This window comes from Medicago truncatula, chromosome 1, assembly GCF_003473485.1.
Source record: "Medicago truncatula cultivar Jemalong A17 chromosome 1, MtrunA17r5.0-ANR, whole genome shotgun sequence".
In the NCBI taxonomy this organism is placed as follows: Eukaryota; Viridiplantae; Streptophyta; class Magnoliopsida; order Fabales; family Fabaceae; genus Medicago; species Medicago truncatula.
In genome coordinates this window covers 2,441,365-2,458,130 of record NC_053042.1, presented here as the reverse complement: position 1 = coordinate 2,458,130, position 16,766 = coordinate 2,441,365, and the positions used below count along the sequence as shown (strand labels likewise).

Below are 16,766 nucleotides of genomic sequence, written 5' to 3'. Positions count from 1 at the left end.
AAGCTACAATATCATTTAAGTTCTATTGAAGAGAGTGAGCAACTAAGAGTGCCTTATTGATTGTTTGTTGATTTGACAGGAAGTTGTTGACAATCTTTCCATTGAACTGCCAAAGGCTGTTTCAGAGTGATGAAGAATAAAATAGAAGACTCTAGGATACCAGAGAATAATGTGGAAGTCTCTCAGAAGACTACAGAATAATATAGAACTCTCTAGAATACTAGGGAATAATAAGGAAGCTACTAGATACTACTAAATATAGAACTCTCTAGCTCATACCCCAATTTTTAACAACCTACATTCATACACCCTCTTGTCACTTTTTTATTTTTATATTTATTAGTCTTTTAGTTTTATTTTTCCTTTTATTTACCATCTTTTAATTTTATTTTACTTTACATAATTTAGTTTAATTTTTTTTTTTTATTTTGTACTAGATCTATTTTATTTTTATTTTATTTCTTTTTAATTAATTAGTGTCAAAAAAAACAAAGTGTCAATAGGTCCAAAAATAAAATGTCCAAGGTCTAAAAAAAAATTTCAAGTCAAGTGTCAACTTTAACATTCTTTTTTCAAAATTCACCATAATTGTCCATCATTTCCATTAAACCAATTTTCCTTTTTTCATCAACCTCCTCACCTATAAATAGAGCCCTCATTCCACACAATTTCACACACCAAAAGTTCTCTTGAGTTGTCAAAGAACTTTTCTCTCTTCTCCCTATTTAGCTTGTGTTAACGAGCTATTTTTTTCTTCTTCCTCTTTTTTCTGTCCCTTCGGAATTTTTGTCCCTTCGGTTGTCCATTTCTTTTATTTTCTCATTTCTTTTTAGCATTTTTGCATTTTATTTTATTTCTATTTAGTTCCAGCAATTAGAATGTATTTAGGTCCAATGTAAATATAAATGAGAAAAGTGTGTGGGTGTGTGTGTCCTTTTATTTCTTTACCGCCATATATATATATATATCCAAAAAATGCAAAAAAAAATTAGATTAGGGATTTTGTGGTGATCCAACGTCACTACAAAAATCCACGCGCTTTTATTTTTATTGCTCCGTTAGTTTAATTTTCATTTAATATTCCAAAAAACAACAAAAACATGCAAATAATCAAAATCACAAAAATATTTTTATAATAAACCTTGATCAAAATCAAGTGACCGCATTTTTATTTTATTTTCTTAATCAAACTTCAATCAATTTAACTTTACTTCAAGTCTCTTTTTTTCAATATTAAAAAACACAAACAAATTCTCATTTGCCACTTGGCTTTTCAATTTAAAACCTTTTTCAAAACAAATAAAAAACACCAAATTAATCAAACGTCAATTTCTACCCCGAACTACAAGGTTTTGATCCCTTACGGGTATGTAGGCAAAGGACCATATCCTTCCAAATCATAAAAAATGTAGATAATTAGGTCTTTATTTTTCCACTTTAAGTCCTTCTTTTCAAAAATAATAAGCAAGTTATAGCACATTAATTAAATAAAATCAAGAGGTTCCCGTAGAGTACTACGGACATAAAGGGTGCTAATACCTTCCCTTTATGTAACTAACCCCCGAACCCTAAATCTTTTCAAATAGGGGTAGTTTGAACTTTTTCACCCTTTTTCTTAAAAAATTAAATGTTCAGTCGTGAAATAATATGTGAGTCAAAAGCTAATCAAATAGCCTTGATCTCCAAAAAATGACGCGACAGGCCCAATACAAATAATCACTAATAATAATTAAAATAAACTATTTCCAACACTCCCCCTCAAGCTGGTGAATGAATATCAATCATTCCCAGCTTGGAAACAAATTTTTCAAAGTTATTGTTGTTCAGCCTCTTTGTTAGAAGATCTGCAAGGTTGTCTTGGGAAGAGACATATGGAGTGCAAATTAGACCACTGTCTAACTTTTCTTTGATAAAGTGTTTGTTAACTTCAAGATGTTTGGTTCTGTCATGCTGCACTGGATTATGGGCTATGTTAATAGCATATTTATTATCACAATAGAGCCTCATTGGTTCATCAAAATCTTTATCCTCAAGTCTTTCAAGATGCTTCTAAGCCATAGTAATTCACATATCCCCTGTGCCATTGCCCTGAACTCTGCTTCAGCACTAGATCTGGATACCACACTTTGTTTTTTACTTTTCCAAGTCACAAGGTTCCTACCCAGGAAAGTGCAATATCTTGTAGTCGATCTCCTATCCACAATTGACTTTGCATAGTCCGCATCAGTGTATGCTTCAACTCCCACACTTCCATTCCTTTCGAACAAAATTCCTCTACCTGGGGTTCCTTTCAAATATTGCACAATTCGAAGTGCGGCATGTAAATGAATCTCCTTTGATTGGTGCATGAATTGGCTAACTAAGCTTACATCAAAAGCAACATCAGGTCTAGTATGTGAGAGGTATATAAGCTTGCCAACTAACCTTTGATACATTTCTTTATTAACTGCAACATCTTCTTCTGCATTCCCCAACTTCACATTTGGATTAATTGGTCTACTTGCAGGCTTGCATGCTGTCTTGCCAGTCTCCTACAGAAGATCTGTAATGTATTTCTGTTGAGATATGAAAATTCCTTTCTTAGAATGAGCCACTTCAATTCCCAAAAAATACTTCAATTTTCCCAAGGTCTTGATCTCGAACTCTTTGGCTAAGTGTTGGCCTAACAGTTTTTGCTCATCTTCATCATCACCTGTCGCTATAATGTCATCCACATATACCAGCAACACTGTTACTCCCTCTGTTTCGGAGTGTTTGACAAATAAAGTATGGTCTCCTTGATTTTCTTTGAAGCCCAAACCTACCATAACTTTAGTGAATCTACCAAACCATGCACGTGGTGACTGCTTTAGCCCATATAAAGCTTTTTTCAACTTGCACGCGGTGTTGGTAGTAGTATGTTCACCGTATCCAGGGGGCACATTCATGTAGATCTCTTCTTCAAGTTCTCCATGAAGGAAGGCATTTTTCACATCAAATTGGTGCAAGTTCCAGTTGTAGTTAGCTGCTAAAAATAATATCACCCTGACAGTATTCATTTTTGCAATAGGGGCAAATGTCTCTGAGTAATCTACTCCATAAGTCTGAGTGAATCCTTTGGCTACCAATCTTGCCTTGTATCTCTCAATAGAACCATCAGCCTTGTATTTTACAGTGTATACCCATTTGCACCCTACAGGTTTCTTTCCATCTGGTAAAGGAACCAATTCCCAAGTATTGTTCTTATTAAGTGCCTCCATTTCCATGTTCATGGCTTGTTTCCATTTCCTGTCAGACAATGCCTCAGATAAAGAGGTGGGTATAATGGTAGTGTTTAGGTTGGTGAGGAAGGCTTTATAGGTAGCTGATAACTGTTCAAAGCGTAGGTAATTAGATAGAGGATAAAGTGGCTTATTGGTACAAGTTCTAGGATCTTTTCTAAGGGCAACTGGAAGATGTAAGTCTTTAGAATCTATTGGTGGTACTTCTCTAAATTTTCGTTTCTTACGCTCTATTGGGCTGGATTCTGGCTCCTCGGGAGTGGATGAGTTAGATTCTAGTTCATGTGCATGAGAAAATTCAGAAATTGAGTCACAAGAATTTGAAGGGTCAAGCAAAGTTACCTCATGTAATGTCGGATCAGACTCTTGGATATGAGTAGATTCAGGAATGGTCTTTCTTCGTGTATAAATCCTTATATTTTTCCCATATCTTACATCGGCTTCAACATTAACATGATTTTCAAAATCAACTTCCGTCTCAACATTGTCACTTCCAGTTTCAACCTCAACTTCTGGTCCTAGATTAAGGTCATGAAGTAAAAGAGACTTATCTTCCTTACATGAATACTACCCCTGAAGATGAGTTTGAACAAAGTAACTTTCTTGTTCATGGAAGGTGACATCTCGAGAGACAAAGAATTTGTGAGGAGGATGATAACATTTGTAACCCTTTTGGGTGGAAAAATACCCTATAAAGACACATTTTAAAGCTCTAGGATCAAGTTTCCCTCTACCATCACTATGGATATGGACAAACGACGTACACCCAAATATTCTAGGGGTGAGATTATTAGAGGTAGACAAATCAGGATAGAATGAGGATAAAACTTCCATAGGAGTTTTGGTGTCAAGAACACTGGAAGGTAACCGGTTTATAAGATAAGACGCGGTTAAAACTGCCTCTCCCCAATATTTCTTGGGAATTTTATTTTGGAATAACATAGCACGAGTTTGATCCAACAAATGACCATTTTTCCTCTCAGCAATCCCATTTTGTTGGGGTGTTTTAACACAGGAGGACTTATGAATTATGCCTTCTTTTTGACAGAATGAATTTAAACTGTGATTAAAATAATCTTTGGCATTATCGGATCTAATCCGTTTAATGCTCACATCAAACTGATTTTTAATCATGGAGAAAATAAACCCAAGTAACCCAGGTGCAATCATCAATAAAAGTTACAAACCAACGAGCACCCGATATATTTGGAACATTAGAAGGACCCCACACATTTGTATGAACTAAATAAAATGGAAAAGTACTCATTTTATTACTGACTGAAAAAGTTACACGCTTGTGTTTAGCAAGTTCACACAGCTCACACTGAAAACTCTCAACATCTAATGTTTTAAAAAATAAAGGAAATAGCTGCTTAATGACTCTAAACGACGGATCACCCACGCGATAGTGGTACAAGAGAACCTTCTCCCTGTTGGTCTTTATTGATTCTAAAAAAAAAGTTGTTGCCAAGTAACTTTGGGCTTGAGTCTTGGTTATCCAAATAGTAAAGACCATTCCATTCTCTAGCAATTTCAATCGTCCTCCCCGACTCTTTGTCCTGAAAAACACAAGAGTTATTAAGCAGGTTAGTGGACAATTTTGGAATAAGAAGGATATTGTTTAGGGTCATGAATGGATTAAGTTGGACATTCCCTTGACCTGCTACAGTTATAAGGGTTCCATTGGCTATGGATATTTTTTTGTTACTAGGACAAGGTGAATAGGTAGAAAAGTGTGTAGGTAAAGGTGTCATGTGGTGAGTGGCTCTAGAATCTAATATCCAGTATTGTTTAAAGGGTGTATCTGAAGCATTAAGTTCAAAAGAAAATGGAAATTTACCAAAAAGGGATGGAAATGTACCTGAATATGCCAGAGAGCTAGTACCTATTGGTTTCTCCAACCTACTGAGGAAAGATCTCATTTGTTCTATCTCATCTTGGCTGAGTGGCTTGACATTTTTTGGACTAGCTTCATTAGCGCCTGCAGCCATGTGTGCTTGTCCTCCCTTCTTAGGTAAGTCTCCCTTTTTATCCCATTCTTTACCAGGTGGCTTTCCGTTTCCCCACTCTCTACCAGGTGGCTTTTCATTCAATCTCCAACATTTTTCACGAGTGTGGCGATATTTCTTGCAAAAAGTACAAAACAATTCTTCACCTTTCTTCTCCACATAGGTTCATTCCCCTTTCTTCTGGTCAGCCGTCACGCTCGAACTCTTCTCAGCTAGCATTGCTGAGCTTTCCACAATGGGAGGGACTACCAACATTAGCCCCCTTATACTTTCTTCACTCCTCACTGTAGCCACTGCCTCATTAATGCTAGGTACCGTCTTTTGACCAAGAATTTGCACTCTAACTTGGTCATATTCAGGGTTGAGTCCCACCAGAAAGTCATAGACTCTATCCTGCTCAATATACTCCTTGAGTGTTGATGTATCTTCTGAACACTTGGCTTTTATAACTCTGTACTGATCCAGCTCCATCCATAAGGTTTTGAGGTGATTTGCATACTGCGTAACATTTTTGTTTCCCTATTTAGCACCCATTGTTTTCACCTTCACATCATATATTTGGGCAGCATCTTTGGCTTTAGAATAAGACTCTTCTAATGATTTCCAAATGTTCTTTGTAGTACCGAGAAACATGAAATTGTCACTAATTTCTCCAGTCATTGAACTCCATAACCAAGACATGATGGATGAGTCTTCCTCATCCCACTTCTTGAACGTAGGACTTTTCTCATCAGGAGGATCATCAGTTAAATGTCCTGCCTTTCCTTTACCTTTTAAAGTGGTTTTCATAAGTTGAGACCACTTCAAATAATTCTTCTCATGTAATCTGTAAGATGAGGGTATGGTTGGTAATTCTTGAGATTTGGAATCTGTTGTTTCAGTTTTGTTATTGATCACCACCTCTTCATCCGAGCCGGCCATTGATGACGGATAATTCAGACAAATGAGAAGGAAACCAAAAACGGAAAGAGGATGTTCTGATTTACAACCTGCCAAAAAACGGCAGAAAATGGCGAACTGTAGGGTGGCGCGTGGTGTTCACGTGCGAAAAGATTGACCGGAGTGTGGTGGCGCGTGAGACGTCAGATGGCGGCGAAAATTTGGGTTTTGGCTGGTTTTGGACCGGCGATTAGGATGGTGGTGGCGGTGTTGTTTCAACCACGTTGCCATGTGGTTGCGTGAATAGTGACAGATTGAGTGTTTACGGCTGGGTGTGAATTGAGACACAGTGAAGGGAAAATTCTGCAATTAAGGCAGTAAAAAGGCCACAATTAAGGTGGCTAGGGTTTTAGACCGCAATTAAGGCGGCTAGGGTTTTCATGCGGAAGCGAAACCCTCAAGAACGAGAGCTCTTGGTACCATGTGAAAACTGAATGTATTTTAAAGTTCTAAATAATTTACAACCACTAATGTGTTTATATAGGCTAATGTAACTTGATGGGCAAGACTAATAAACAAATGGGCCCAATACAAATAATCACTAATAATAATTAAAATAAACTATTTCCAACAACTTTGTTTCTAGATATTGCTAATTTGTAATGGAGAGCCTTCCTAGAGTAGTATAAATAAGGCTCACCACCTAGTGTTTTGGCATCATCAAGCATAGAAACATTCAAATAATATAATATTTTCTTTGAGAATATTATAGAGTTTCTCTATTTTCTCTACCTTTCCTTTTGTCCCTGAGCCAGATTTGGCATCAGAGCCTAGTTATGATACCTCGGAGTTGAGTTCGTGCGAAAAAATCAACGTAAAGTGAGTTTTCAAGTGAGCAAGGAGTTGCCTTTGTAAAACTTCACTTTGCGGCCATTTTGTTCGCAAAACTAACACCGCCATTTTGTTTGGGAAGTGAAGAAAACCCTTGGTTAACAAGTCTTCACCACCAACAAAATCACCACTCACCATCAAAATCTTCACCACCAACAAAACCACCACCCACCACCACAATCATCACCAAATAGTTTGTTGAACTAATATCGTCAAAATGCCACCTCGAAAACAGAATGCAAGAGGTTTGCAAGAGATGGAGATGGAAGAAATGAGGCGATAAATTCAGGAACTACAAGAGACTGTCAATGCCCAACAAGCCATATTGGAAGCACAATGAAGAAGAGTTGATGATGATGGCTCCAGCAGTGACTCTTCATCTTTTAGAAGCAGTCGCTCACACCGACGTAAAACTCCGATGAATGATATCAAAGTAGACATTCCATATTTTGAAGGGAAGCTAGAATCTGATGAATTTGTGGATTGGCTACAAACTGTTGAACGTGTATTTGAGTACAAGGAGATTCCAGAGGAGCAAAAGGTAAAGATCGTTGTTGTCAAGCTGAAGAAACAGGCTTCAATTTGGTGGGAAAATGTTAAAAGGAGACGAGAGCATGAAGGGAAAAGCAAGATCAAGACATGGGAGAAGATGCGTCGAGAACTAACCCGTAAGTTTTTACCTCCTCATTATTATCAGGACAATTTTATTCAATTACAAAATCTTCGTAAAAAATCTTTGTCCGTAGAAAAATATACTAGAGAATTTGAGAAGTTGATGATGAAATGTGATATCCAAGAAAAGGAAGAGCAAACGATTGCTCGATACCTAGGGGGGCTAAACACTGACATTGCACACCCAGTCCAACTTCAATGATATTGGAGCTTGGATGAGGTTATTCGTCTAGCCATCCGGGTTAAGAAACAACTACCTAAAAAATCATCATACCAACCTTTTTCCTCTACCATAAATTATTCCCATCGCAACAAACCACCAACCCAAGAACCTAGCTCCTCAAGCAAACCGCCACAAAAGACCACCAAAGAGAACATTTCTAAGACACCTAAATGCTTTAAATGTCAAGGGATTTGACATATTGATTTTGATTGTCCAAATCGCAAAACCATCACCATCATCAAAGGGGAGATACATGAAGCTTCTGAAGAAGAAGATATTCATGAAGCACTAGAACAAGAAGAGATGGGCGAGCCAATATATGACGAAGAGTCTGTTCTTGCTGATTGCAGTGAATCACTAGTAGTTAGAAGAAGCTTACACACCACAATAGTCAAAGAAGAACCATGGCTAAGACACAATATCTTCCACACTCGCTGCACCTCGCAAGGCAAAGTTTGTGATGTCATCATTGATAGTGGAAGCTATGAGAATGTTGTATCCAACTATATGGTGTAAAAATTGAAGTTGCCGAAGGAGCACCCACATCCATACAAGTTGCAATAGCTCAATAAAGGTAACGAGGTTAGAGTCTCTATGCGCTGCCTTGTATCGTTTTCCATTCGGCAAAAGTACAAAGACAATGTATGGTGTGATGTCATCCCCATGGATGCTTGTCACCTGCTTCTTGAGAGACCTTGGGAATATGATCGTCATGCCATATACGACGGTCATGCAAACACTTACACCTTTGTGAAAGATGGTGCTAAGATTAAGTTGGTGCCCCTACCACCCAAGCATTTGATGAAGGCAAAAAGGATTCCAAGCCAATAATATCTCTAGTCTCAAAAGAACCATTCAAGGTGACAACAAAGGATATCCAAGACATGAGCTTTGTCCTAGTGGTCGAGTCCAATGAAGAATGCACCATTCCAAAGGAGGATGAGCATCTACTCGTTGAATTCTCAGATGTTGTACCATCATAAATTCCATTAGGACTTCCTCCGATGTGAGACATACAACATGCAATTGACTTCATCCCTGGAGTTTCCATTCCTAACAGATCGGCTTACAGGACGAGTCCAACAAAGCATGTCGAAGTCCAACGCCAAGTTGAAGAGTTGCTCAAGAAAGGGTTGATTCGGGAAAGTGTTAGTCCTTGTGTTGTGCCTGCACTTCTAGTACCGAAGAAGGATGGTAGTTGGAGAATGTGCATGGACAGAAGGATGGTAGTTGGAGAATGTGCATGGACAGTAGAGCTGTCAACAAGATCACCATTAAGTATCGATTTCCAATCCCCAGACTCGATGATATGTTGGATCAATTACATGGTGCCAATATCTTCTCTAAGGTTGATCTCCGAAGCGGTTACCATCAAATCAGAATTCGTCCAGGAGATGAATGGAAGACTGCTTTCAAGACAAGAGACAACCTTTCTAAGTGGACAGTTTTCCTTTTGGGTTATCAAATGCTCCGAGTACATTTATGCGACTAATGAATTAGGTACTTCAGCCCTTTATTAGTAAATTTGTTGTTGTGTACTTCGATGATATTTTGATCTATAGCAAAAGCAAAGAAGAACATTTATGGCATATTCGACAAGTGCTCCAAACTCTTTGTGAGCAAAAACTTTATGCCAACCTCAAGAAATGCTCATTCTTGACCAATGAAGTAAATTTTCTTGGTTACATCATCACTGCTAGAGGAATAAAAGTTGACCCAAGCAAGATTGAAGCTATCAACAGCTGGCCAACTCCAAAGTCTGTCCATGACATAAGGAGTTTTCACGGCTTAGCTTCTTTCTACAAAAGGTTCATTAAAAACTTTATCTCAGTTTCCACCCCACTTACAGAATGCATCAAAGGAGATAAATTTAGGTGGTCTGAAGAAGCTGATAAGAGCTTTAAGGAACTTAAGAAGCGTTTGACTGAGGCACCCGTGCTAGCCCTTCCTAACTTTGACCAAGTATTCGAAGTTAGTTGCGATGATCCGAACACTGAAATTGGAGCTGTTCTGAGCCACAAGGGACATCATATAGCCTTTTTCAGTGAGAAACTCAACAATGGGAAGCTCAGGTACTCTACATATGACAAGCAGTTTTATGCAGTTGTTCGTGCTCTTCAGCATTGGAGCCACTACTTGTTGAATAAGGAGTTTGTTCTTTACTCTGATCATGAAGCCCTCAAGCACTTGAACTCTCAACAAAAGATCAGTCGCAGACAAGCTGCTTGGAGTGAGTTTCTGCAATCTTATCCTTTTCTACTCAAGCACAAGGCAGGAGTCCAGAATGTTGTAGCAGATGCCCTCAGCCGACGTCATAGTCTACTTGCTACTCTTCAAACGAAAGTTATCGGATTTAAGATTATCAAGGATTTGTATCCAGATGATCCTGACTTTGGTAAAGTTTGGAGTTCTATTAATCCGCAGTCAACACAAGGTTATTACAAACATGACGGATTCTTGTTCAAAGGAAAAAGTATATGGATTCCACAATGCTCTCTAAGAGAAGCAATTATTTGGGAGACTCACAATGGAGGACTAGCAAGACATTTTGGGCGAGATAAAACAGTAGCCTTAGTCAAGGATAATTTATATTGGCCTAAGTTGGAAAGAGATGTCAATAGACACATCCATAGGTGCAAAATTTGTCACATGGCTAAATCCAAAAGTCAGAACACAGGGTTATATACGCCACTTCCAGTCCTTAAGGCACCTTGGCAAGATGTTAGTATGGATTTTGTCCTTAGACTACCTCGAACTCAGCGACAAAAGGATTCCATAATGGTAGTCGTCGACAGGTTTTCTAAAATGGCTCATTTCATACCATGTCAGAAGACTAATGACGTTGTCCAAGCTGCAGACTTGTACTTCAAGGAAATTGTTCGTCTTCATGGCAGCCCAAAAACCATCACTTCCGATCGAGATGTTAAATTCATAAGCCACTTTTGGAGAACATTGTGGAAGAAGATGGGTACTAAACTCCAATTTAGCAGTGCTAGTCACCCTCAGACAAATGGGAAAACATAAGCAATTAATAGACTTCTAGGGAACTTACTTAGAAGTTTTTTGGGAAAGAATTTGAGGTAATGGGATCTTATCCTTGCACAGTGATAGAATTTTTAGCAAGTGTACTAAAAATGTATCGAAGTAATAAAATAAGTTCGTATCCACGAGGACTGTGTTAATCTCAATTTAGCAATAAAGTAAATATTTAGGATGTATAAATTATTTTGTTTAGATTTGATTTGATTGCATAAAATTAAATAACATAAAATAAAGATTCAGTTAGAAAATATAGATTTGGTTAGAAAATATGAAGAGAGATGAGATCAGGTCTTTCGAATCATCTATGTTTTCCTAATTGGTATACTGCACCTATTCTTGTGAATGATTCCCTAGTTCTACGATAGTTAACAAAATAGTCCTAATCAATCAATTGAGTTAGGACCCTCTCCTAGGGTTACATCCCTTAATTCCTTAGGTGGTCTAATATCTGTCGAAGGTTTAAGCACGTTAACCTAATATCACTAATAAAGGATTATCCATTCCTAGACTAACCATGTTTATTAGAACAATTCAATTAGGTCTAAGTCGAACGTTATGGTCAGTAGTCATTCGTTCTCACTAAATCATGTTTATATTTGATCAGGATATGAAAATCATTAAGAACAATTGAATTGAATAAAAACTAGATTGTCATTCACAATAAATTGAGTTTCACAACAACATGAGTCAATTAGGGTTACAAAGAATCATCTCAGACCTAACCTCTAATGGATTTAGCTACTCATAATGGTGTTTACAAATAACATAATCATTAGAGGAATCAATACATACATGAACTGGTAAAAGGTTGAAGAAATCGCCCTTCTAGCCGTTTTGTAGTGTTAAAATCGCATTTTGCTCTCTCCAAATTGTAACCCTTGTTTTCAGAATAGTCTTTATCTTAAATAGGCAAGAACTGCTCCTAAAATCGTGGCACGATTTAAGTAAATCGTGACACGTTTTCTGCCTTGTGTAACAAACAACCGAAATTAGGGTTTCCATAATCGTGTCACGTTTTTGCCATCGTAACACGTTTTCACCAATGTCGAATGCATATTTCTTGAAAGCTCCAAATCATGTCACGTTTTTCAGAAATTGTGACACGATGCCTTTTTTCAGCTTCTTCAGTTTTATCTTGCTTTTCTTGCTGCTTAATCTTGCTTGTGAACTCAAAAATATTATAAAAAGACTCTAAAAATAGCGAATGACTGACTGTCATCACACAGATTGAGTTTGCCTATAATAACTCCACCAATCAAGCTACCGGGAAGTGTCCATTTGAGGTGGTTTATGGCTTGCGTCCTCTTAGCCCATTGGATTTAACTCCATCACCTAGCACTCAGCAGTACAGTACAGACGCGGAACAAAGGGCCAATGAAATCAAGAAGATGCATGAACAAGTTCGTGGAAGAATTGAAAAACAGAATTCAAGGTATAAGACTCAGCGAGACAAGCATCGCAAGTTGCACACATTTAATGAAGGAGACTTAGTTTGTATCCACTTGCGTAAGGAACGATTTCCTGACAAAGCAAATGCCAAGTTATCTCCAAGAGCTGATGGTCCTTTTAGAGTTACGCAGAAAATCAATGATAATGCCTACAAATAGAGCTACCAGGTGACTATGGAGTCTCTGCTACCTTCAATGTTGCTGATCTTTCACCATACTTTGGCGATGAAGAAGACTTTCGACTCGAGGACGAGTCTTCTCCAACCCGGGGAGAATGATGAAGAATAAAATAGAAGACTCTAGGATACTAGAGAATAATGTGGAAATCTCTAGAAGACTAAAGAATAATATAGAAGTCTCTAGAATACTAGGGAATAATAAGGAAGCTACTAGATACTACTAAATAAGCACTAGGGAAGTCTTAACTTTTCTAGATCCTTCTAGGCTTATGTACTAGAGTATCCATATCTCTAGACTTTTCTTTGTTTCTAGATATTTCTAGTTTGTAATGGAGAGTCTTCCTAGAGTAGTATAAATAAGGTTCACCACTTAGTGTTTTGGCATCATCAAGCATAGAAACATTCAAATAATATAATATTTTCTTTGAGAATATTAGAGAGTTTCTCTATTTTCTCTACCTTTCCTTTTGTCCCTGAGCCACAAAGTTTGCTGTCATTTCAAGTTCTTCTTTGGACATGGCAATTAGCATCATTGATCAGTTTATAGCGAAATGTGGTCCAAAGCTCATGCTTTTTATTCTCTGTTATGTGAGTCTCTGTCCTTGTTTATGATTAAATTTATACTTCAGTGCTTAAAAGATATACGCAAAATCACATTAGTCTTCCATTAATCAAATATATCAAATTGGTCCTTGTCCTTCACGGATAGTTAAATCCCATCAGTTTCATCCATTTAGGGACCCGATTTGATGTCACTGTAACAACTAATTTGATGGCATGAGGCATTAATGAGGGGCTAATTTGATGTATTTCTAAATGGAAGACTTACCAAGATGGCACATTTATCTTTGAAGTACAAAGTGAACATTTACTGATTTAACTAGATGCTGCTTGTTGTTTATATCTTCAAATATATGTTTGAATACTGCATAGGTAGAGTTGAAGTATGTAGGTTGAGTGAAATGTTTACTCTCTATCCATTGCATATATTAAAAATAAGTACAGATTCTCTTGCAATCATATCACAGTGCCAGCGTCATTTAATTTTTAATTATTTTTGGCTAATGTCTTCATCCTATGTTTCTGTGAATTTAACTGAAGCAGACATTAGGCCATGCAAGTAACTTAAGGCGACCAGCGCTGCCGCTTACATTATCCCTCCTTTATCAGGGCTCTCAAAGGGTAATTTTGCAGTGAATTTTTTTTAAGAGTAGTGATACATAGACCATCTTAGATGGCATGTACCACTTGTACACCCACACACAATTTTGAAAAGTGTTCTTGTGGTCCCCCCACACAAAAAAAAACTCACATGTATTGTCTCTCGCACACTCTCACATGGAATGGTACAATGTGTGTATGGAAAAAAGTGTGTACATGAAACATTATCCTTTTTTAATACTGGATATGATGTATTACTTTAATCTTGGTTCAATAAAGAGGTATGTCAGCAATCATATTGTCATTTCCTTGCTAATGTAGGGCTTTGAAGGATGGTGTTCTTTTTCTTTTTTCTTTTAGCATTTGAAACTCATCATTGTATAAAGAAAACCCCTTTTGGATATCAAATCATTAATAGTCTCGTTAGCTGTCGATTAAACACCAGATATTATTTTAGTGGGCTCGTCACGAATGGAGAATTTGTCTATCCACTTGAGCTATCAGGTTCAAGTTGAAGGCATCTCTGTTGATGAAATACAAAACCAAAATGCTAGTTTTGGGCTGAGAAGTTTTGTCTTGCACTTTCAATGAGTTGACGCCACATTCCTTGGATGTTTTCATACATACCTATTTTTTCATTTTCAGTCCTTATCTCTACCCAGATGCGTCAGTTTGAGCAAGTAAGAGCAGTTGTTCCTTCGATTCTTAATTCATTGAAGGTTGTACATTTGGAGACAGATAAAGCAATTGATGATGTCTTTGACAGAACTGTTGAGATTTCAAATTCTATATATGAAGTTTGCAGTAAGTTGGTGGTCTTCCTATTTTAAAACATTTCATCCTTTTCTTTTTTATGAGAACATAAATTATTGATTGATTTTCAACTTTTTTGCTGACATTTTTTCACTTATACGACAGGATAATGTTGCAAGAGAGAAACTCCGAGCTGTTCTTGATCTATATGTCCTGCAATGCTTGGTAGTTGCTCTTCACTACATTAAAATTTTATAATTATTCTTGAATTTTATTTCTTTCCTATTCACTTCAGTAAGTTCATTACTCGCTGTTTTATCTACCGTAGTCCGTAATATGATTTAATATGTTGCCATGCACTGTTCAGGCTCTTCTTTCAGGTATCAATATCTACGACGTTCCCAGTTACCATTCGTTAGTACTGCAACTGTCACGAATTTCATTGAATTGTGGTTTATCTTATCTCAGTCTAGTAACAACTTATGATGTTGAGGCTGTGGTTAGTACCGTTTTTGGAGGTAGTACTCTAAGGTTATAATGTGTCTGCTTAGCTGTTTATTTATTTCAATGTTTACTTAGCACCGTTTGTTTACACAATTTTTTTTCATCCGTGTCAATTACCCAGAAAATAAAGATGATTGTATGGGTTGTTTTTCTCATGCCAAGCATGGTGCTTGTGAGAGTTAACTTAAAATCAGAAATCTGGAGAATCGTGCCACGATGGAGAAGCTTTTCGCCACGATTGTTGAAGCAAGATTCTATGATCGTCACTGAAAAAATCGTGCCACGATTGAATTGTAACGTGGCACAATGATACACTAATGGATATTTTTGAAACGTATTTTTCAGTGAAGATTTGTTCCATATTTTAAGGGATACTTTCCACTATAAATATAAGCCTTGTATCAGATGAAAAAACAGAGTAGAAAACAAGGTTTATAGAGAATTTCTCTTGGCAACAACACTAGGGTTGAGATTGTTTTGATTCACCTTGAACAAAGCACTATTAGGATTGAGTCTCTTGGTCACGGGAAGAGGCTGGGACTTGGGTAGAATTAGGTTTGAAGACTGATTCTTGTAACTCAATATCTCTTTGTAAAGAAACTCATATCATTATAGTGGAACAGAGAGCTTCTCTCTCCCCCAGACTAGGTCATCATTAGACCGAACTGGGTAAACAAATTCTTGTGTTCTTCTTCTTCTTCCTTTTATCTCTTGTTGTTTACTTTGTTTGGATTAATTGTTATCCACTTGATTTGATTACTTGGTATTAATTTGCTCTACGCATCAAGTTTTATTTGTGTGATTTTCACAACGAATTCACAACAATTGGCGCCCACCGTGGGGCAAAGGTCAAATAAATAACCAGGTATCATGGGTTCGAAGTGGGATATTGAAAAGTTTTCCGGTAGTAACGACTTCGGGTTGTGGAAGGTAAAGATGAGGGCAATTCTAATTCAACAAAAGTGTGTTGAAGCATTGAAGGGAGAAGCACAGATGCCTGCGCATCTGACACCTGATGAGAAGACGGAGATGAATGATAAAGCGGTCAGTGATATCATTCTGTGTCTTGGGGATAAGGTGTTGAGAGAAGTATCAAGGGAAACTACTGTTGTGTCTATATGGAATAAACTTAATTCATAATACATGACTAAGTCTTTGGCACATAGACAATGTCTGAAACAACAACTCTACTTTTACCGAATGGTGGAGTCAAAATCTATAATGGAGCAACTGACAGAGTTCAATAAAATTATTGATGATTTGGCGAACATAGATGTTAATCTGGAAGACGACGATAAAGCCTTACACCTACTGTGTGCTTTACCTAGGTCCTTTGAGAATTTCAAGGATACTATGCTTTATGGCAAAGATGGCACTATCACTTTGGAGGAAGTTCAAGCAGCTTTGAAAACCAAAGAGTTAACCAAGTTCAAAGAGTTGAAGGTTGATGATAGTGGAGAAGGCTTGAATGTCTCAAGGGGGAGAAATCAAAACAGAGGAAATGGGAAAGGCAAGAATTCCAGGTCAAAGTCTAGGTCGAAGGGTGGTGGTAATAAAACACAGTACAAATGTTTTATTTGTCACAATCCAGGTCACTTCAAGAAGGACTGTCCGGAGAGAAAGGGCAATGGAAGTGGTAATCCATCCGTTCAGATTGCAAGTGAAGAGGAAGCTTATGAGAGTGCTGGAGCACTAACTGTGACAAGTTGGGAACCTGAAAAGGGCTGGGTCTTGGACTCTGGATG

General features: G+C 37.4%; 1 protein-coding gene across 2 annotated transcripts; it reads left to right on the top strand.

The window, feature by feature from the left end:
• The first annotated feature begins 13,005 nt into the window (after positions 1-13,005).
• Positions 13,006-15,565, top strand: LOC11424502 (uncharacterized). Of its 2 annotated transcripts, XM_024773958.2 has the most exons (5): positions 13,006-13,191; positions 13,708-14,568; positions 14,683-14,742; positions 14,885-15,035; positions 15,143-15,565. In XM_024773958.2, exons 2-5 carry the CDS (start codon positions 14,515-14,517, stop codon positions 15,202-15,204), a joined length of 327 nt encoding a protein of 108 aa, XP_024629726.1. In that variant the 5' UTR covers positions 13,006-13,191; positions 13,708-14,514; the 3' UTR covers positions 15,205-15,565. The 2 variants fall into 2 exon arrangements, with proteins under 2 accessions (XP_024629726.1, XP_039687999.1); XM_039832065.1 differs by having other exon boundaries at positions 13,006-14,568.
• The last annotated feature ends 1,201 nt before the right edge of the window (positions 15,566-16,766 follow it).

Bases quoted from the DNA above. Each gene is read 5' to 3' on its own strand.
- LOC11424502 (XM_024773958.2), top strand. From the start codon at position 14,515: ATGATGTCTTTGACAGAACTGTTGAGATTTCAAATTCTATATATGAAG. The intron at 14,569-14,682 runs GTAAGTTGGTGG...CTTATACGACAG, and splicing joins TTCTATATATGAAGTTTGCA to GATAATGTTGCAAGAGAGAA. The intron at 14,743-14,884 runs GTAGTTGCTCTT...TGCACTGTTCAG, and splicing joins TATATGTCCTGCAATGCTTG to GCTCTTCTTTCAGGTATCAA.